General features: G+C 41.6%; 1 protein-coding gene across 1 annotated transcript; it reads left to right on the forward strand.

The window, feature by feature from the left end:
- The first annotated feature begins 1,235 nt into the window (after positions 1 to 1,235).
- On the forward strand, positions 1,236 to 21,254 carry zgc:162472 (uncharacterized protein LOC553495 homolog). Its single transcript, XM_061075792.1, has 29 exons — positions 1,236 to 1,294; positions 3,327 to 3,529; positions 3,613 to 4,252; positions 5,052 to 5,155; positions 5,299 to 5,364; positions 7,639 to 7,791; positions 8,009 to 8,142; positions 8,251 to 8,345; positions 8,476 to 8,530; positions 8,633 to 8,767; positions 8,864 to 9,106; positions 10,268 to 10,331; positions 10,422 to 10,623; positions 10,714 to 10,823; positions 10,991 to 11,366; positions 11,543 to 11,677; positions 12,061 to 12,097; positions 12,189 to 12,296; positions 12,397 to 15,934; positions 16,073 to 16,233; positions 16,328 to 16,575; positions 17,405 to 17,468; positions 17,578 to 17,731; positions 17,828 to 17,906; positions 17,980 to 18,013; positions 18,106 to 18,204; positions 18,300 to 18,582; positions 19,235 to 19,490; positions 19,592 to 21,254. The coding sequence occupies exons 2-29, from the start codon at positions 3,333 to 3,335 to the stop codon at positions 19,697 to 19,699; spliced, it is 7,878 nt and encodes a 2,625-aa protein (XP_060931775.1). The 5' UTR covers positions 1,236 to 1,294; positions 3,327 to 3,332; the 3' UTR covers positions 19,700 to 21,254.
- The last annotated feature ends 40 nt before the right edge of the window (positions 21,255 to 21,294 follow it).

Below are 21,294 nucleotides of genomic sequence, written 5' to 3' on the forward strand. Positions count from 1 at the left end.
CCATAATGGCACAACAGCTGATACATTTTCCGCATGAGGTAAGAAATGCTGGGCAACTAGGCTTATTTTCACAAAATACAAATCTTCAGTGCACCCGTATTTACGAGTTTAAGTTAGCTGACTAAAAATTAACACAACTGTCAAGGTTAGCTACGCTAGCAGTACTTTATGCGACCGTGGCGTGTAGCAACTACATTTTACTTCAGTTTAGTGACTTCGCAATACAACTACAACCATTAAAGCAGAATTTAACAACAAACAGTGAGTGGTGACGACAAGAATCTTGTGTCAACAGTAAACCATTGATAAAGCTAACTGCGGGGTATCTAACAGGCTAACTGTGATCTGTGTTTACGCTTGTGCCATGGAAACTTAACAAGCAGGTGAGTTTACGCGGATGAGAAAATCAAATACATCTCAGTTTTAAAAAACGTGCTCTGCAAAATCAACTTCTGCAAGGTGAAGGGTTTGAATTTGAGCATGTATAGGCCCTGATAAGCTCAAAAGGGAAATACAAATCCTTCGAAATACAATAGGGCCTCCCACCGTTCAGTGCTCGCGCCCTAACAATAAAAGTTCTTACAATTTCAATAGGTTCTCTCACCGTTCAGTGCTCGCACCCTAATTATTTAAAGGTTGCTCCATAACATTCAGGAAACAGTATTTTGCCATAACTCCCACCAATTCAATCCAAACACATGCTCGAAGATTCATCAAGGTAACACAAATCTATGGTCGTTTTCATGGAATGTAAAAAAGATTCCCAGATTGCCAATACGACATCCGGGTTATTATTTATCTTAGAAATGAAACGTTGAAAGGTATATTGTTTCTGTGAGGAGTCTGAACCATTCTTTATAATTTGGAGGTTCACTCTTCTTCCAGTGGCCTGCTGAACTGGGGTTACGGCAGCTTTCAGCCACTTCAGATATTTACTTTGCAAGTTACGTTTATTCATTATTAATAATTTCATATATTACAGTAAATGTTGCTGCTAATTCTCTAACTGATTTGATGTTATTTTAAATTAATTATCTAAATATGTCTCTAATGTAACGCTCCTTTAGACAGTGAGGACCAGTCTTACTCATGAACTAAGTAATCTTGCCTCATGCGGCTCTTTACAGCCCACCTGACTACATTTCCCATAACCCCTTTCACCCACGAGTGTAGCGCGTCATATAATTAAACATGGCGCAGGGATGTGTGCGTGAAGTCCGCTGTTTGTCACTCTTCGTTGAATGAAAGCGCATTTCTCGCCGCGCAGGACATATCGCGGAGCTGCTCCGTTATCGTAAGTCACACTACACATGTAGCCGTGGTAAAGACGGGAACATGGCCGCCTCAGCTGTGTCCACGTTGACATGAGCTCAGTGTGACTGTGGACTCTTAGCAGCAGCTGCTCGGGTCGTGTGTGTGTGTGTTTGTACTTGTTTGGTTCAGAATGAGTCCGTTCCCTGCTTCTCACCCTCGTTAGAACAGACTGTGTCTCTTTGTTCAACTTGTGCTGATGGTTCCTGCTGATTGTTTTCTGTGCAGCCGGAGGTGACGCCTGTCAGCCTCTCTCGTCCTGTCACAGGTCTGCACTACGTAACGTAAATAACGTATTCTGGCTGGGGCGCCACGCAGGTACCGTTTCTGTCTAACGTCACAATCACAGGGTGAAAACTTCTTTAGCACTTCTTTTACTGTGTGTGGGTGGGTGGGTGCTAGTTAGTTATCAGGTCGATTATGGACCATTAAACATCATTGTGAGGACATTCTGTCTGGTCCTCATAATTGAGGCTTAAAGGGGACATATTATGCCCATTTTACCACAAGTTGATATGGTTCCTTGGGGTCTTAATGAAATGTCTGTAACATATGTTGGTCAAAATACCACTAGGATAATTTAAAACAGCACTCTTTTTACCCTGTCTAAAACATCCCTCCTCAGATTGACCTTTTTTGAGTGCCATAATAGAGACTCCCATTTCATTGTGACGAGGGAATGATACGGAAGCTCATTTGCAGTCACTCAAGCATGACGTTTCTGACGTAGAGAAACCATAACAAACCGCAAGAGTTGTTTTTTTCCAGAGTTTTGGAGACAGTAGACATGCCAGATACCCAAATTAACGTGTAGAAGCACTACAAAAGTGGAATTTTCATAATATGTCCCCTTTAAGACTTGGTTGCAGGGTTAGGGTAAGGAATTTAGTTGTGATGTTTAAAGGGAACGTTCACCCCAAAATTTAAATGCATTGATTATCTACTCACCACTATGCCGATGGAGGGGTGGGTGAAGTATTTGAGTCCACAAAACGCTTATGGAGTTTCAGGGGTAAACAGTGTTGCAGCCGAATCCAATACAATTGAGGTAAATGGTGACGTTATTCTCTGGAATTTCCTTTTTTATCATGCAATTTACTAACACAATATTACTCGGGTTAGGGTCTTTGGTGCAGGTAACATAAGTTTTAAAGTTAAAGGATTTGAAAAAATATCTTGAGTTTTCCCTCTGATCCGGATCCACACCAAAATTGATTTTTCCATTATGCTTCATGGTAATCCCTCCTGTAGTGCTTGTGTAATGCTGCTAACTAGTAAACAACCGGCTATGAAAACATAACTTCCTTGACGGAAGTTAATATCTATGACAAATTTGGAAATACAGGATGATTTAGATTCTTATTCATCATCAAGTAAACTGCAAATGGCTGTAAACACACTCCTGTAGCAGATTGTCTGTCCCCCACAGAGTCCATGATCTCAACATTATGTCTTTGTGGTTTTTACATGAAGACAGCGAGGGCCTTAATCCACAGAAGAACTGTGGCAACGCCTCTAAGAGGCTTAAAACAACTTGCCTGACGATTACCTTGAAAAACTGTGCCAGTGTAACTATAGTAGAATTGGTGCTGCTATGAATAAGACAGGTTGTCCCTCTTGAAGATTACCTGATTGGGTTCTTTCACTGTCTATCATACATGTATAGAGTTATTTGACTTGTAGAAATAATTGTACAATAACTGTACAAAAAAACAGCACTGTATGTCAGACATTTCATCTATCACAACATTTTAAACAGTTGTTTGCAGTCAAACAGCGACTAATTCTAGTCTGGGGACTGCATTTGCCATTTCCTTGAAGTTATACAAATGGTAACCAGAACAAATATTCAGTTTTATGCAGAAGTGAATATTCAAATGAGGAGAATTTAGAATGACTTTCGAAAACCCTTCACGACAGTTAATTAGTCATTAAAGGCAAAATAGTGAGAGCGACTTGTACTTCAGGACATTGTTTTTACTTTTGGAATACTAATGCAGCTTTTTTATTTTTAGGTCAAAATGTTTCGTCGATCAAGGTTTAGTATTCGGCCTAATGTCGGAACGGCAGGCAGAACAGCAGCAATACCTCAGGAAGCACCTTCATCAAACCAGGAGTCCAGTGAGACCCCCAAAGACATCAGTGAGAGCAGCACTCCCACTGCTGTGACAGATATCAAATCTGACGTGACCCCATCTGAAAAAACAACAGCCCCTGGGTGAGTATCAGACATTAAAGGACTTCTGAATGACATTACTCACATTATGTATAACTAAAACAACTTATCTCACTACTGTTTAGGGATGGCAATGACCAAAATGCGGAAGGAGCCAGCTCCTCGGCTGCACTCCAGAGAAGGAAGCGGTTTTCTGTCAAGCCCAAAGTGGCTCCTGGTCGCCCCTCCGCCCTCGCTCGGACATCGAGGTCCCTCGCCAAGGCAGATGCTGAAACTCCCGTTGAAACCCCCGGCTCAGACCTTGAAAAGCCATCGACATCCATCCAAACTGGGACAACGGCTGCTCCTCAAGGACTCCAGTCCCCGAGGCGGAGAAGGCGTTCGGAGGAGAGCAAGCAGCCCAAAGTGCAGCCTAAAGCAGCCACTGACTCCTCTGAGCCTTCAGCTGTCCTTCTCCCTGAGGATTCACTAGAACAAACCGATCAGCCCATGGACAGTGGCCTACAATTGGAGAGCAAGTCAGGCAGCCAAGTTGAAGAAGTTCCTCCCAGACCACCTGATAAAGTGCTCTTCTCTATACCAGACAGAGAAGCAGTTGAGTTATCCGAGAGGGCCAAGTCTCTCGTGTCTTCTAAGAGTGGACGTTCATTGTCCCCATCAGCGCTCTCTTTGAGCAGACTCCTGAATGACCCATCCGATCTACAGAGGCTCGCCAAGGCCCAAAAACTGAGAGAGTTACTCAGACAGGAGAAGCAAAAAGAAAAGGTGAGTTCACATTGTTCTTTACTTATCTTCACTCTCAGTTGAATAAAAATGTATTCAATATCGTCACTCTCTTAAACGAATCTCCCTAGTAATTTTTTCAGTATTTTCATAAAACACAAAAAAAATTAACCAAATGTTGAATATATGATATTTATTTACAACTTCACTCAAAAAGGTTATGACAATAGATGACTATTGACATGCTAATAACAATGTCTGTCAATTATGTAACATAAGAGGAATACATTACATAATGGTGAGGAGGCATGTGCATCTCCTTAGTTCTCCCTCCAGCTCTTTTTTGCTTGGTTTTTGACTGATGCCTATTAATGTGGCAAATTGTGAAAGAAGTGATGACACTCAATGGGCATGATGGGTTTCATTGACTGGAGGTCCTGGAACTTTCTCTCCTTGATTGGCAGAGCACATGTAAACTTCTTATCCATGCTATCGGCTCATTTGGCACCTGTACCCTTTGTGGCAGTGCTTCCCACGCAGAGTCCTCCGAGAAGGACCGCTTGAAGTAGACCTCGCATTCACTGCTAAACCAAAGAGCCTGCAAGTGATGCACAGTCAGATAGATCTCCAGCTTTTTTGCACTAACTGTTGTAAAGTGGTTCCTTTGTAATTTTTTTGTTAAACACATGATTTCTAGTTGTTAGATTACAATACGGTATTCAAACCTTTCTTAACTAGATCATGTAATGTGGAAAAAATGAAACATGCTAGCTTCATGGACCTAGCAATTTTGCTGACTAAAATGCTGACTAAAAAAGACGTTATATGTTGTGTGTTGCAGAAACTCAAGAAAATGAAGCCGAATGTGAAGGAATATACTTTAGATCCCTCCAAAATGACCATGAGGGACCTTATCCATTATCTACCGCTGTCCAACCCCATGACGTAGGTCTCTTAACTGTCTCTATAGTTTATTTTTGATAAACATTTAATTCTTACCTTCAGAAAAAATATTTTCTGTTGATTATTTGGAATAATAACATTTGTGGTTCCTCATCTTATGTGAATATAATTTGCTTTTTTTCCAGATCGACCGTAGAAGACATTACTCAGGAAAATGAGACTGTGCTCCCAGCTTCACCAGCAAGAGAACCGTAAGGATATATCATACTCTTCTAAATACCTTTCATTTTATGTTTTCTTGATATTATACTTATTGGGCAGCACAATTTGTGTTGGCTTCTTTCTGGCTTTCCCTGTTTATGTCTAGCAATCAAAAATGAGTTTTTCTTTAGACGAATATAGCAGAAAGATGGCTGAACACAGTTATTGGTCATTGAAAATTTGACTTGGCATTGAGGATGAATATTTCGGATGGGGATACAGTATTTGTTTCAATGATTGCAGTAGCAGCATTAGCTTTCAAAAATCAAATTTCTAATTTACTGCACATCTCATAGAGATTGTTTGCCTAATTTATAAAGCTCTGGATAAAATACCGACATTATCTAAAGGGGCTAGGGCTGCTCGATTATAGAAAAAATCATAATCACGATTATTTTAGACAAAAACGAAATCACGATTATTCAAACGATTATTAATGTGCCCTTATTTTTTTTTAATGACTAACCGGAAGTACCAGTCACTTCTGGTTCCGGTTTACACCGATTACGGCTGCGTGTCTTATTCCTCCGTGAAACCATGCAGGATATCGGTACCCGGTTATTCAAACCCTTAATGATGGCAACATTAACACTCTCCATAAAAACACTTTGTAACTGAGAACTTTGAAATTTCCTCTCAATATTAAATGTCCCCATCTGCCCCCCCAGTACAAGCACACAGAGAGAGAGAGAAAGAGAGGGGTGGGGGGGGCTATGAGGACCATCATCATTTACCCCCGAACCCCGACATTGAACGGGTTCCATACAACAACAAGCGGAGAATCGCAAGCTGACCCGCGCAGGTGTGAATAGCCGGCGGCTGCGCGCTGTAGAGTGGACGCTGTGCGGCGCAGCCGCTACACTGTGTGGTGCTGCTGCTCGTCGGATTCTTTGAATCCGACGTGTTCCCATACAACATAACTTTTTGTCGATCAGACGTGGCTGCCCTCCCTCTGCCATTTTCCACTCGCGCTGTTTTTTAAATACCTCCGGGCCCCACACACACAACTCGCCTCCTTAACTTCACAGCTGCTTGAGAGTGAGTGCCGGTCAGCGGGGCCGCGCTGAATGCTTTAGAGGAGGGACTGAATTGCGCATGTGCGTCTCTTTAGAAAAAAATGCCAAATAATCGTTTCAACTCGATTATAGTAGTTTGGAGATCGTTTGACCCAATAATCGTAATCACGATTATATTTCGATTAATTGAGCAGCCCTAAAAGGGGCTGTAGGTGAGAACATAAAGGTCCAACTTAGAGGCTCCGTAAATTCACAGTTTTTCTTGTCAGTCACCAAGTAAAAACACAGGATAATGTCCGAACTGTGAGCCCACATAACACAAAGGCAGGATATTTTCCGGAGGACTCCCCACAAGTGAGTGGATGTGTTGATGACGTTTCTAACACGTGAAATACCTGAAACATACAAAAACAAACAAAAGAGCCATACACATAGAAGTCGCCAACAAAGACATCAACTTGCAAAGAGGATGATATTCGAAAGGTTTTGATAATATTGGCCGATGCCTGTATCGATGTGCTGTAAACAAACTCATGTGATCTCCGCAGCAGAATTTATACGTTATGACCCGCCTCCTGCAGGCTGCACCTCCCCTCGCCTGAATGTTCTGTGGTGCTGTGAATGCGTCCGATAGGAGGATGTCCTGCTGCGTTCTTTATTTATGATAAGCAATCTCTGGACAAAGTCCTGACCCCATTGTACAGACATCTTTATCAGTTTGTCTGAAGACGGCCTAAGTGATTGACTGAAAGACAGAATAGTCTGGATTATTTTAGTCAATAACCAGTACAAGTTGCTTGTCCATTTGTAAAGCCAGACCTATCAGTGCTGTGTCAGTGCTTGAGAATGGTGTGGCTGCACCCATTATCTTTCTGCTTTTAGAGCAAAATATGTCCAGGCTTGTTTGTATCTCTTTAAACCAATCACAAATGTCCTGGTTGGTGTTAAGCCCAGGATGCATTGATTCTGCCTTTGTAAAATGGTGTGAGGGGGCCTGTTTTGGTGGAATATTTATATATCGGAAAGGAATCGGTGTCATTAAAAGTAAATGGCAAATAACAAAAACAGTCAAATATATGTCAGCTGTGTGATTGCATGATTCAAATTGTTGTCAAAATATCGTTCAGGATGCTGGTGGAAGACTGTGGAAGGAGAGAAGAATGCCATTTGAGACCTGAGGCCGATGGTGCTGCACATTCCTTCTCTCTGATTTATAATCTGTTTCTGTTTATAATTTATCGCCTGCAGGTCTCCAGAGAAAGTGCCGGAACCCGAAGCTCCCCCTGAACTGCCGAGCACGGTGGAGGATGAAGAGGAGATGGCAGACGAAGAGGATGACTCACTCATGGTTCCTCAAGTCAAAGTAGCAGAGGATGGCTCTCTCATCATTGATGAAGAGAGGTCAGTGCATTCTTTCATATTTATTGACTTCTCTTTTCTTTGTTTTTGTTGGTTAAAGGTTGTACACACTTCAGTTTTTCATTATCTTGATAACTAAAAATGCATCCAAACTGTCCTCATACATGTGAATTGTCTTCTCAATGTAAAAATAACTGTGATTTAAGAGATGATGGAACCATTTGTATGTTTAATAATATCCTCTCTACCTGCATCTCAGCTTGACGGTGGAAGTCCAGCGAGCAAAAGGACCAAACCCAGCACAGGGTCGAGATCCCATCTTTGAGCGTGGCTCCACGACAACGTACTCCAGCTTCAGGAGAAGCAGCTATTCAAAACCCTGGTCCAGTGAAGGTTGGCATATATAATAATAATAAGATCCAGACTTACAATATTTTTTTATAACAAAGCTTTTTCTCCGTTTTCACCTTTTTAATTAGTTGAATATTTTGTTTTCAACAGAGACAGACATGTTCTACCTGTCAGTCAGTATGGTGGGGACAGACTTCTCCATGATTTGCCAACTGTTTCCTCACAGAGCTCGATCAGAGATAAAGGTCAGAGATGTTTACTATGACCAGGCTATTACTACATACATACATATATTTGTATAGTAGGACAAAGGAGAAGATTCCAACTGTTTAAATAAATTCATTAAAACTATTTAAACTGTATTTTAACTTCCAGAACAAATTCAAAAAAGAGGAGCGAGAGAATTCCTGGAGGATTGACAAGGCGTTTAGTAAGTATTCAGTAGCACTTTATTTGGCTGGTTAAATATGACATTAAATGAATGGCCCCTGTGTTTATTTTGATGCAATATTTACTGCCAATTGTTTTGTAGGAGAGAGACGCAAGCTGGATATTGAGTATTTTTCTAAGCTTCTTGAGAAAATTTTGGAGGTTCAGAAAAACAGGAAGAAACTCAAGACACTCGTTAAGAAGAACTCCCCGAAGAAGTCAAAGAGAAAGGCAAAGGGTATTTATCTTGTCTTTTTTTTTATTTTACCATGTTTTATGCTCAGGGTTATGGATTACAGTCTGGAGTACAGCAACGTTCTCGTTCCCTCTACAGGCAAAAAAGCTGAAAGCACGCTGAGTGATGTGGAGGAAGAAAATGAAGACGATGCCAATGAAGTTCCAAATCTGGAGGATGAGGAAGAGGAGGGAGAGAAAGAGAACGAGAATCTCTGTAATGAAGGAGGAACCCCTGTTTCCAAGCCTAAGAAACAACGCAAAAGAAAGGCTAAACAGGCAGCTGTGAATGAGGAAGCAAATGATAAGAAAAAGAAAACTGGTGAAAAGAACAATGAACAAGGTACACTAGCGTTTACTTGTTTCAGGAAAATGTTCACAATTTCTAGATAACCTGGTAGAATTAAATAGTAAATATTGCTTTGTAGATCCATGGGAGCTGCCATTTAGTTTTACCTAATTGGTTCTAACTAGATTCTAACAAGATTTCAAGAAATGCAATACATCAGGCTCAGTTCATTTTTGATTTCCAGGTTATCAATGTAATATCAAGGTAATGTGTGAGTTCCAGAAGAATGTAAAAAGACTACAGCATGGACCAATTCTACTTTTATCAATCAATCAATCAAATTTTATTTGTATAGCCCATATTCACAAATCACAATTCGTCTCATAGGGCTTTAACATGGTGTGACATCCTCTGTCCTTAACCCTCAGCAAGAGTAAGGAAAACTACTAAAAACCCTTTTAACAGGTACAAATATGTAGAAACCTCAGAGAAAGCCACATGTGAGGGATTCCTCTCCCAGGACGGACAGAAGTGCAATAGATGTCAGGTGTAGGAAAACATCATCGGAATTAAAGTTTTTAGCAGCATTGATGAGGGTAAGCATTTTGAAAGATAACTTAAATACTATATGTCAAGCAGTCCTGCTGCAATCATAGAGAAAATATACCGTCCAGTTTTTTGTAAACGCAAGTGAAACCTAAAAAAAGATTGGTAATTTTCCTTTGCCAGTATATGAGTTTGTCTTTTATTTTTTTCTGAGCCTGAGAAGCTCTCTCACGTCACTGTCTTGCCAAATTGGTGCTTTCACCTTGGTTTCTCATTTCCATCACTGTCAATCAGAGCATATAAAAACCTCTGTCTAGTGCAGAGTAATTTGACTTGGGAGACAAAAACCAGACTTTGATTGACCTGGCGAAAATGCACATCTTGGTTGTGAATAGAAATGCCCCATCCACGCTCCAATTGGGCGCTACTCTGTCAGTCATTGTATCAAATATGCCTCATTTTAGAGAAATAGTTGTGATTGGCTCATTCAGTTTCAAAATGGATGGGGATCAACATAAACTTGCTGATTGATCTGGTTTCCAGGCTATAGAAAGGGGCCATGCAGCCCCAGAAAGTAATTTGTGACCACATTATTCCTGTTTCTCCATGTGTGCTTTCACATTGTATTCGGCTTCTTGCAACTTAATTATGATCTGCTTCAATGCTCAGGTGAGGCCTGCATACCTGAAGACCCTGAAGCTGCTCTTGCCGAAGACCAAACAACTCCAGACATGTAAGTAAACTGTAGAAATGTTCTCTAAGTAAACTATGTTCATGTATTTAAAGTTTGAATTTCAATACATCGTTTTTTCCAAATAATTAGGTCTGAAAAGACTGAGAACGTGAATGCTTCCAAGGACACAGCAATCAAGCCAGCTAAACTTTCCAGAGGCAGAGCGCCAAAACCACTACTGCCTTTGGGACGAAAGTGGAGTAAAAAGTTTCCACCAGACTCAACAAAGGCCAAAGATACTGCCTCAGATAAAGAAGACGAGAGTGTGACTGATGGAGCCTCGAAGGAGCAGGTTATTATCTCAGTTTCAGTTCACATTCCTCACATTTTGCGACACATTTTTTCGTAACTGTATCTCACAAAAGCTATGTTAAACCTTTAGGTAAATAAAGATTCATCACCCTTAAGAGAGGATAATAAGAGGAAGTCAGACGATGCTGACATTTCCTCTGAAGAAGAGGATGTCACTGCTCTGCCTCCAAGACCTACCAGGTACAAAATACTTCATGTCTTAAAAGACACTCTCATTCAAAACTATCCAGAAATGCTGACATTCCCACCCTTCAAAGAAACTACTATCTAATAAAATATTATTAGTATCAATATTAGAAAATTATACTTGTATACTGGTTTGTACTTATTCTGACTATGTTTTGTAGGTATGGAAGATTGCCCAAGCCCACCAAGCTCCTGAATTACCCCGCCAAAGAAGAACCCACCTCTGCGTCCAATTCCTCCCCTGCCTCACCAGTTGCTTCTGCTGCCAAGCCTAAACCCAAATGCACAGCCAAGAGGGGACGATCCTCAAAGCAACAATCAGCCCAACAGTCCAAAAAGCCCAAACTAGTCACACTCAGGACCTCTCGGTCAGATTTCAGCGATGAAGATGAAGAGCAGCAGGATCAGGAAGAGATAGAGGAGGAGGAGTACCCTCTGTGTAGCCCCGGTGAGGACAGCACTGCCCCTGTGTTTGTGCCGGCCAGCCTGCGCTCCCCGCATCCTGTGATTTCAGAGGTGGAAGAGACTATGGAGGAGGTACGGGAAACTGTTTTCACAGACATCTTGAACAGCTACCATTCATTTGATTTAATTTGACATAATTCATAAAACACGCATTTTTGTATTGTTTTTTGCATCCGTGTTTCTTTGTGCATGGTTTTGCATTTCATAATTCACACCCTCCACTCTGACCCTCCCCATCCCATCCATAGCTTGATATTTTGGCCGATATGCCTGATGTGTTGGGCCTCTCCCAAGATGTACTGTGCCCTGATTCCTCATTCGATCTGGCACAAAATGACACCGGCACAGCTGAACCATGTGAACATCAGTTGGACCTGCTGGTTGTAAGTTTATCATGTCTAAAATGTATTACAGCTGATATTAAATCATTAACCCCTGTCACACTAAACATTTTATAATTTCAAATTATTTAGTTTTATCTATATTGATAAAATGCAATTTTTTTATTTTATTTTTTTTTTCAGTTTTAATGCATGTATTTGTCTGTTGCTGTATCACTATCATATTATGACTTATGACCTCATGTCAATTTTATTTTTTTTATCACACATTAAATGAAGAAACTGATTCTTCCAGCTTTTTATATTTTATAATTTGCTGAGCTGGATGAGCATACTGCAGCATTTTATTGTCCGGGTGTAATCACCTTTTTAAAGAAGGCTCATACAATGATCAATAATAATCACACTCTTTGTTTACTTTGCAGGATGTTATAGATTTCCTCTCTTCAGAACACCCAGAAGGTATGTTGAAGAGGTACTCTGACTAGTTGCCAGTGGATTACTCATCTTTTAGTTTTATTTCATTCATGTTTTGCGGTGTCTTTTCTTTCAGTAACTGAAGACGAGAGCTACAATGAAGCTGCTCAAACTCTGTTGACCATCGGCAACCTGACTCAACTCTCAGAACAGAGTCAAATAGTCACAGAAGACCACACAACAGGTACGAGACAGATGCTACGAGATTTCTGCGATTGGAACTTTTTTAGTGTTTTTTTTTCATTTTCAGTAAACTTAATATGTGGCATTGTCTTAAAATGCAGGGACAACATCAGTAGGTGCAGAAGAAACTGAGCAACACCTGGGAGATGCTGACCAAGAGGAAAACTGTGAAATTCATATCATGTTTGATCATGGAGACACAGAAATAGCAGAAATTATTGATACTGTGGAGCCACAACAAGGTACAGCAGACAGTGGTGACGCTCCAAAGGTTGAAACTAGTGATCAGTCGTGTGGTGGGCAGAAGACTGTGTCTTATACAGATTTTTGCCCTCAGTTAGAGTCATGTCCAGAAAGTGCAAAGAAACACTCTCCACAGACCAGAAAAGGACGCTTGTCCAAGGTTAAACCCAAACCTAACCTGGGCCGAGACTCCAGGACTGAACAGCCCAAATCCCAACCAGATACATCAACAGAACAGACAGCTGGAGAGACAAACACAGAAGCTTCAAACATTCAAGTCACTGAATCACCATCAGCTCCTGAAGAAACAACCTCGAAGGTACTAGAAAATACTCCAACATCATCAATAGATGAAGATTCCTCTACTAAAGTTAAACACACAGAAGAGCTGTGTGTCACTCAGGACAGGTCAGGGGCAGCAGCATTAGACCAAAGTGCCTCAGAACACCAGAGTCAATGCTTTTCTGATACCCAGTTGGGACCCAGTGGAGAACAAGCCACCAGAGACAAGATGTCGGATCAAAAGCTGAAGTCTCATGCTGAAATAATTCAGAGTTTCTGTAGTAATTTAGCAACATCTGAAACATCAGATTCTGTTCCAGTTCACGTAGGGAGTCAACATTCTGCTGCTTTCGTCACACCTGTAGATGCTGTACCTGTCAGTCAGAAAGAAAAGAGTGAAGCTGCATCTACTAGCCAGATCAAGAGAGGACGATGTCAAAAAGTAAAACCCAAACCAATCCTAGCACAGGCATCAAGAACTGCTCGATCTAAACCTCAAACTACAAAAGCCACAGTAGAGAAAGACCCCAGCCCAACTCCAGATCCCCAAATCCATGAAAATACAATAGAAGTCGAACCAGAAGCAACCAGCAGCGCCTCTCCTGAAAAACCAACTCAGAGCACTGGTCCTGCTGCAGCTTTGATACCATCATTTGATTTAGGCTCTACCCATACACCCGGAATAGAACTGTCTACAACTGAAGAGAAAAGGACAGAAGGTGGATTGGATCAGAGTGTCTCACAAAACCAAATCCTCTCTGAACCCAGTAACAGAAACACAGGGTCAACAGCTGGATCCACAAATGAAAAAATGGCAACATGTGATGAAGCAACTGAAAGTAGGGATAACCTAGCTACATCTATCACAGTATCACAAGTTGGGCAGGACTCCGCTCCAGTCCAAGAGAGCAGTGACCATCCTGCTTCTTCTGTTACACCTGTAGACGCTGTAGCTGTTAGTCAGAAAGAAAACAGTGAAGCTGCATCTACTAGCCAGATCAAGAGAGGGCGATCTCAAAAAGTAAAACCCAAACCAATCCTAGCACAGACAACAAGAACTGCTCGATCTAAACCTCAAACTACAAATGCCACAGTAGAGAAAGACCCCAGCCCAACTCCAGACCCCCAAATCCATGAAAAAACAATAGAAGTTGAACCAGAAGCAACCAGCAGCACCTCTCCTGAATATCCAAGTCAGAGCACCGGTCCTGCTGCAGCTTTGATACCACCATTCGATTTAGGCTCTACCCATACACCCGCAATAGAAATGTCTACAACTGATGAGAAAAGGACAGAAGGTGGATTGAATCAGAGTGTCTCACAAAACCAAATCCTCTCGGAACCCAGTAACAGAGACACAGGGTCAACATCTGGATCCACAGATGAAAAAATGGCAACTCGTGATGGAACAACCGAGAGTAGGGATAACCTGGTAACATCTGACTCAGCTGTCACAAAATCACAAGTTGGGCAAGACTCAGCTCCAAAGATTAGTGACTATCCTGCTCCATCAGCTACACCTGTAGACGATGTACCTGTCAGTCAGAAAGAAGAGAGTGAAGCTGCATCTACTTGCCAGTTCAAGAGAGGGCGATCTCAAAAGGTAAAACCCAAACCAAACCTAGCACAGACAACAAGAACTGCTCGATCTAAACCTCAAACCACAGAAGACACCGAGAAAGACTCCAGCCCGACTCCAGTCCCCAAAGTCAATGAAAAAACTAAAGGAGAATCCGAAGCAATCTGTGGCACCTCTCCTGAAAAACCCTGTCACAGCACTGGTCCTGCTTCAGTCTTGATACCACTGTTTGATTTAGGCTCTACTCTTACACCCACACAGATGCTGTCTACAACTGAGGAGAGAAGGACAGCTGATGCACTTGTTGGTCAAGTGTACTCGCAAAACCAGAGCATTTCTGAAACCAGTTACATAGACACAGGGTCAACATCTGGATCGACAAATGACAAAATGGCAACTGGTGATGCAGCTTCAGTCCAAGAGAGCACTGACAACCCTGCTTCATTTGCTACATCTGAGGATTTACAAGTCAGTCAGAAAGAAGAGAGGGAAGTGGCATCGACCTGCCAGATCAGGAGAGCTCAAAAAATCAAACCTAAACCAAACCTAGCACAGACATCAAGAACCGCTCGGTCCAAACCTCAAACCACAAAAGACCCTGTCATGCAGGTGCAGCTTGTGGAGACACCCTCCAGCCCAACTGTAAAGCCTCAATCCACTAAGAAGACAACAGCAGAGATAGAAGCTCCACCAATTTGCAGCATCTCGCTTCCAATTCAAAGTACTGACACTTCTACGGTTTCTGTACCATCACTGGAATTATGCTCTAGTCATAAACCCACAGAGGAATCATCTGCAACTATGCAACAACTGACAGAAGTTGGACTACACTCAATCTTAAAAGGTTCAGAACCAAATGTACCTCATAGAAGACAACAGTTTTCCAAAGTATCCTCCACCAAAACCACACGGATAAAACTGCAGCCAAAGACAATCAGTGAACCCTCAGTTATGGACACCTCTTCAAATGTAACATCAGAACCATCACCTGTGGACAATTCACAAACAGAAGTGAAACTGATAGAGGAGGACTTAAAGCTCTTGACATCATCGCAGTGTCCGTTAAATACAGAACTCAGTTTGAAAAAATCTGCTCCTGCAGAGTCGGAAAAGACAGAGGGTACATCTTCTGATGGTATTGTCATGGCAACATCATGCGTTGCTGAGAATCAGGCCTTGTTGCCAGACAAAATCCCTGAAAGTGAAATCATTGAAATGTCCACGTTTGAGACGAAATCCACGAGGGACAAAATGTCAAATAATGACAGCGTGGAGGCTGGACCTGCTTCACAAGTCTCTGATCCAATTACGGCCTCAGAGTCTCAGTCTCCAGAAGGTGGCTCCACAGAGTCAAAAATATCGTCGGTTTTGGCAACGAATGTCTTCTCCATAACAACCGTCCATCCAACAGAGAGCTATCCTCAGTCATGTCCAGAAAGTGACTCAGAAGTAAAAAGTCAAGATGCAGCCCAGCAATGTTCAGAAACGACCGAAACTCATCAAACATCAATTGACAAAACTCAATCCGCTTCAAGGTAAGATGTTAGTTTTATATTCCTGATTCTATGAAAACGTTTTTGTCTTTTAATCTAAATACTAGTTATAGATTTTGAACGTCATGTAATACATTTTAAGTAGGAAGTTATCTTGTAACTGTTTACTTCCACTTACAGAACTGACAGTTCTCAGTTAGAACTCACAGACTCTTCCAAGTCTACAAAAAAAGGCCCTCAAAGTCGAAGAGGAAGGCTTATTATTCCCAAACCCAACCTGGGACGCAGCAGTCGGCCTCAACAGCCCCAACAAGTTCGGTCCCCAGTACAAGCAAAAGCAGGTTTGAAACCCTAAATGAAAAGTTTTCTTGTCTCCAATAATGGTGAGCAGTTTTTTTTAAATTACTGCCACTTATGGTTCTTCTATTTTCACAGATTCCGGTGCTCAATCAGAAAGTTTTGACGCTTCAGTTTCCCTTAACCCCGTGTCTGAACTCCGACCCAACATTCCAGATCCAGTAGAGGGAGCTGTTGAATCACATAGTCACCAAGAGTCCTGCCCAAATGATCCTCAGTCCTTGCTGGGTTTGACGCAATTTATTCATCAGGAGAGTGACTCCCATTCAAATGATGCTGTGTCCTCTATGGGTTGTGTGACGCAAGCAGTGGACAATTTTTCTCAAGTAAGATATTAATCAATATGTGGGATAACAAGTATGATTGCAGTGTCTTTTTGTATTGAAATGCCTGCTTGTTTATATTGGTATTTTCCAGATATGTAACATCATACTAATAACAAATGCTAAAAACTTATTCTCATTGTGTTATTGTATGATACAGATTCCTTACCATGCTTGTACTCTGCAGTTGACAATATGTTACAGTGTTATGAATGCATTATTGTAGTTTAACAGTATCCACTGTTGTATTAAGAATGTTGTTTAGTGACACCCAATCACATTTAGAGGCTGATTTATGCTGCCTTAACATATAAAAAGACATCTGTCTGTTTTAAACAATGTAAACATCCTTGCCCTCATAGATGTCCACCATGCATCCTATGGAATATATTACATAGAATACATCCACTAGAGGGCAGCGCAAAGTCTCGAGTGTCTGACAACAACAAACATGGCAATGGTGGAAGAGGTTGTATGTATCTCCTAAGAAAGAGGCCAAATCCTCTGTTGGTCCATGTGCCCAGGAAAAGTAGCATCATATCGATTCCTGTAGTTTTTTACCATCTTGTTTTGCTCAGAAAATTCCACTTTTGTTGAAATGTGTTGCTTGTGTCTCATGGTCGTCTTGCTTGAGCGATTGGCTCCACTGCCTCTCAGGATTTCCAGTGGTACTGCTCCACTTCGTCTCAATCCATAAGCTTACAGTTGACGTGCACAAAATGAACGCAGAGTATAGATAGAAGGCTACATCCATTTCTGTTTACGTATCTAACAATTTTATATTCGTAAGGATTTATCCTGAAATACTGTTCTCTGATTCCTTAAATCCTAGAACACATCCACATTAGGCACAGAGGGGACCCAAAGTCATCCATGTCTCACAATATTCCCAGACTGTAAGTCAATCATGGATCACGTTCCACTCACATCAGATGATTTGTGTTGTGCAGTGTGTAGTCATTATGGTGTATGTGAAAACCTCTCCCCCCCCACCCTGCTCCTCAGTGACGTCCGAGCCGATGCCTTCAGGTTCAGATGTACCGTTTTTCATCCTTTCACTGAGTGAAATCCCAGTCTGCTCCTCGGGGGAGCTGGTGGACAGTGCAGCAGGGCCCCTACCTTATCTTCCAGATGGAGATGCACCAATACAGCAACAGAGGTTTGTGCATTCCTCTCATCAGCTTGCTAACCAGGCAGACTTGCAGCCTGTTTTGTAAAGCTAATGGTTCCTCAACCCTTCTTTACTTCTCTGCAGTGTTCCTGGAGAGAGTCTGTCACCAGAGGAAGACACATCTCTCTCTAGTGTCCCTGTGTCCATCTCGGCTGTACATAAAGTGAGTGAAGCTGAAAGGTACCACTTGTGTGAAATGTCAATTGTTATCTTACATTTTCTTTTACCCACACCAGGTCTCAGTCATGGAGAATCCAGAAGATCCACAGGGTAGAGTGATTTCATCATATATATTGTTTTAACAAGTGGTTCATCTCATATTACTGATTGTTAATGTTGATCTTGTGTGTTTTTTGGAACAGAGACAGTCCAGCCCCCCACATTACCAGAAACTGTACAGAGTGATGCCAAGACTGAAACCCACCTTGCCAAGAAGAGGATATCAGGAACTGGAAGACGAGGTATGCAGGGGAAAGACAAACTCTTCATAAACTCCTCACATGCACTCTAACTGGACACATGTTTTTCATCATGTACTTGTCTTTCTTCAAACCAGCCAAAGTGCAGGTGAAGCCCAATACTACAAAGAAGACACAAGCCAGTAAGACGATTGCTGCGAACACCAACCAGGAGTCAGGCCGTCCTGGGCCTTCCACGCAGGCAGAAACCTCTGATGCAAAAACAACCGCAGGCAAGGTCGGTGTCACTGAACCTCGGGAGAGGAGTGGTGACCATGGAGACATAGGAAAGGAGACTCCGTCGGTTGGGAAGAGTCCAGAGAATAGAAGTCCAAGAGCACAAACTCAGGAAAAGACCAGGGGGAGGATCACTCGGGCAAGGTGAGGAAAAGACATTTAAAATACTTAAATTTAACAGAACTAAGGAGTCTGCAGCATGTGAGCAGCTTTGTAAGGCTGTAATTAAATGTTAACAGCATGATAACACAACACAACATGTCATTGACGATTGTTAATTATTGATGTTTAACAGGTTATATTCCAGGGGCGTAAATCAACAGTTTTTATCACAATATGATTTGATATAGATTCTTTGGCCAATGTTATGATATGTTTGCTGATATCACAAAATCTGCCACAATCCAATTTAGTTCCGTACGATTTAGGGGCAAGTGATTGTAACAGTAAGATATTACGTGTCCATTTTACAAATTTAGCTACATTTATATCAACTCGCAAAAAGCAACTGAAATATGATTTGAGTTCGGTTTTGACTTTGATTCCATTTAAATTAAAAACAGGTCGCCTATTTCTTAGCATTTCATTGCGTCCACATCTCCTCTTTTGTCTGTGGCTACGAAAGTGTAAATCGATGTTAATCAATGTTTGATTGTCTTCAGGAATTAGATCATATATCACAGTATTGGCCAAAACTAGATGTCCTCATGGTGATGCTGGACAAAGAACAACCATCATGATAATTCGACATGTCTGATAAGGATCATGTTATTTAAGTTTTTTCTAATAATGACAGAAAACCCGAGGATTTCCCTTCTTTCCTCTCGGACGCCAACACCAGCGACCCTCCTCGTGGCAAAGCAGCTTCCAAGGGCCCTAAGGTCCAAACTCCACGCACAAGAAAACACTCCACCTCGACACCTGCAGCTTCAACCTTCACTGTCGCTCCCTCACCTGGTCACACAGAGCAGCCACAGAAACTCAGCCATTCAACCTCTTCTATCACATTGCCAGCACTGACCAGTCCCAGCACTTCTCAGTGTACAGCTGAGGTAAGACGGGTTACTGGCTACAGAGCTGGATGGACCGCCATCTTACTCCAGTGGAATTGTTACATTGATTACAGCTGATCCGTTGTTCTTCTTTGTTGTAGGTTTCAGCTCCGCAGCAAAGTGACTGTGTGGAGAGCAGTGCTACACAGGTGGAGCCCACCAGTGTGTCTCAGTACTTCTTAAGTGATATTTTTACTGAAGTGGAGTAGGGATGAAAGGGGGAGTGAGAGGAAGGACCTGCCAGCCCCTCAGCTTTTTCTTCATTCTGTTGTGTAAAGTTTTCTCTGTAAAGATTTATTTATGACTAAAAAGCTTTCTTTCCCCTGTAGTGAAGTCAAGCTGAATTTACTATGTTTACAAAAACGATTTCACTCTCACAAGCATTTTGAACGTATAAACATTGTACAATTGTATGTTTACAACATTGACTGCATATAAAGATTCATCTCCACGTCCTCCCACTTCAGAAACAAAGCTAAAATTACCAGGATTTGAATGCCACCATCTTACGGAGACAGAAAAATGAGCACTTGGACATGCATCAGTGTGATACGGATTACCTAAAATGACAAAGACCATCTTTTAGAAAAATGTGTTCAATTCAGGAGTTTCATCCTTTCAAGAACATGGTCTCCGTGGCCCATGAAGATTGCCTCCTTGGAGGGGCCGCGCAGACCACGAAGGCTGAACCGAGTTGAGATGGTCTCGTCTACAGAGGATTTCGGTGCAGCAGCCTGTCCCGCCCTTGCTTAGCAACAGAGCTGTAGTTGGACGTGAACGTGTCAATGTCCCTCTGTGTTTTAACACATGAACTTGTTGTTGAACTTGTTGAGTTGAAACATGATACTCAAGCATCGGACATCTGGTTGCCATTACCTTTATGAAAAACATTTTGTCAATGAGGCTCAATGAATCCTGGGATAGTCTTGGCAGGGAATGATACACCCATTATAACCCTCGTTTCTCTGGTGAAGGACGCATTTGTTGGCAGCATTTGAAGGAGCCTTCGAAGTGGGACGGTTAAGCGGCGCCGCTGTGACACAAGCGCTCTTGAAATGCAGCCTTCGAAGGATGTTGCCCCTATGAGAGACACTGTTTGACTTTTATTTTGGTCCATGACCCATCCATCAAAGAGGAGACTGCAGCCAGCCACCAGGTGGTGATCAGGACGCTTTTGCTTCACTTTGTGGGAGCTGCAGTGTCATCAATCTTTATTTACTGTCTATGGTGAACTTAGTCAGTGTATATACTACTTGTGCTTGCCAAGATGTTTTGGTCACCTTCATAGCAAACAGGTAAATAACCAGTTTGAGGGAAGGAGGCGGCAGCTTTTTCTCAACAATTCATTATGTTTCGAGCCTCCAATTTCTGAAGTTGTTTATTTACAGCTATAATAATGTAAATATTGTAGAATAACAAAGAGTTCTTTAAATGTTTCCCCATATTGCTTTCCAGACCACAACATGGGTAACACGACTGGATTAGGTCACAGTGTACAGTTGTACATTTAAACGTGCTACGTTTTTAACGTTTATGCGCATGTGTATTTTTGTGATAATGTTTCATAATTTATTTTAATCTCAACCAATTCTGTCTTTGAATTTGATTTTTTTTTTTTAAAGAATAGCTTAAAAATTATTTCATTTAGAAAACTCTAGACATTACTTGAAACAAAACACTGTGTCCTTAAATGTTTCATTCAGAAATCCAAAGTAAAAGATGGATTTTTATAGCATCAGAATAAAACATATTCTTCCAACACCACTGGATTGAGTGTTTACTGTGATGTACAAGCAATATTGAG

Source organism: Limanda limanda, chromosome 1 (genome assembly GCF_963576545.1).
Source record: "Limanda limanda chromosome 1, fLimLim1.1, whole genome shotgun sequence".
NCBI lineage: Eukaryota > Metazoa > Chordata > Actinopteri > Pleuronectiformes > Pleuronectidae > Limanda > Limanda limanda.

Coding starts and splice junctions, on each gene's coding strand:
- zgc:162472 (XM_061075792.1), top strand. CDS start 3,333: ATGTTTCGTCGATCAAGGTTTAGTATTCGGCCTAATGTCGGAACGGCA. Junction 10,332..10,421: donor GACCAAACAACTCCAGACAT/GTAAGTAAACTG, acceptor CCAAATAATTAG/GTCTGAAAAGACTGAGAACG. Junction 11,678..12,060: donor ATCAGTTGGACCTGCTGGTT/GTAAGTTTATCA, acceptor TTTACTTTGCAG/GATGTTATAGATTTCCTCTC.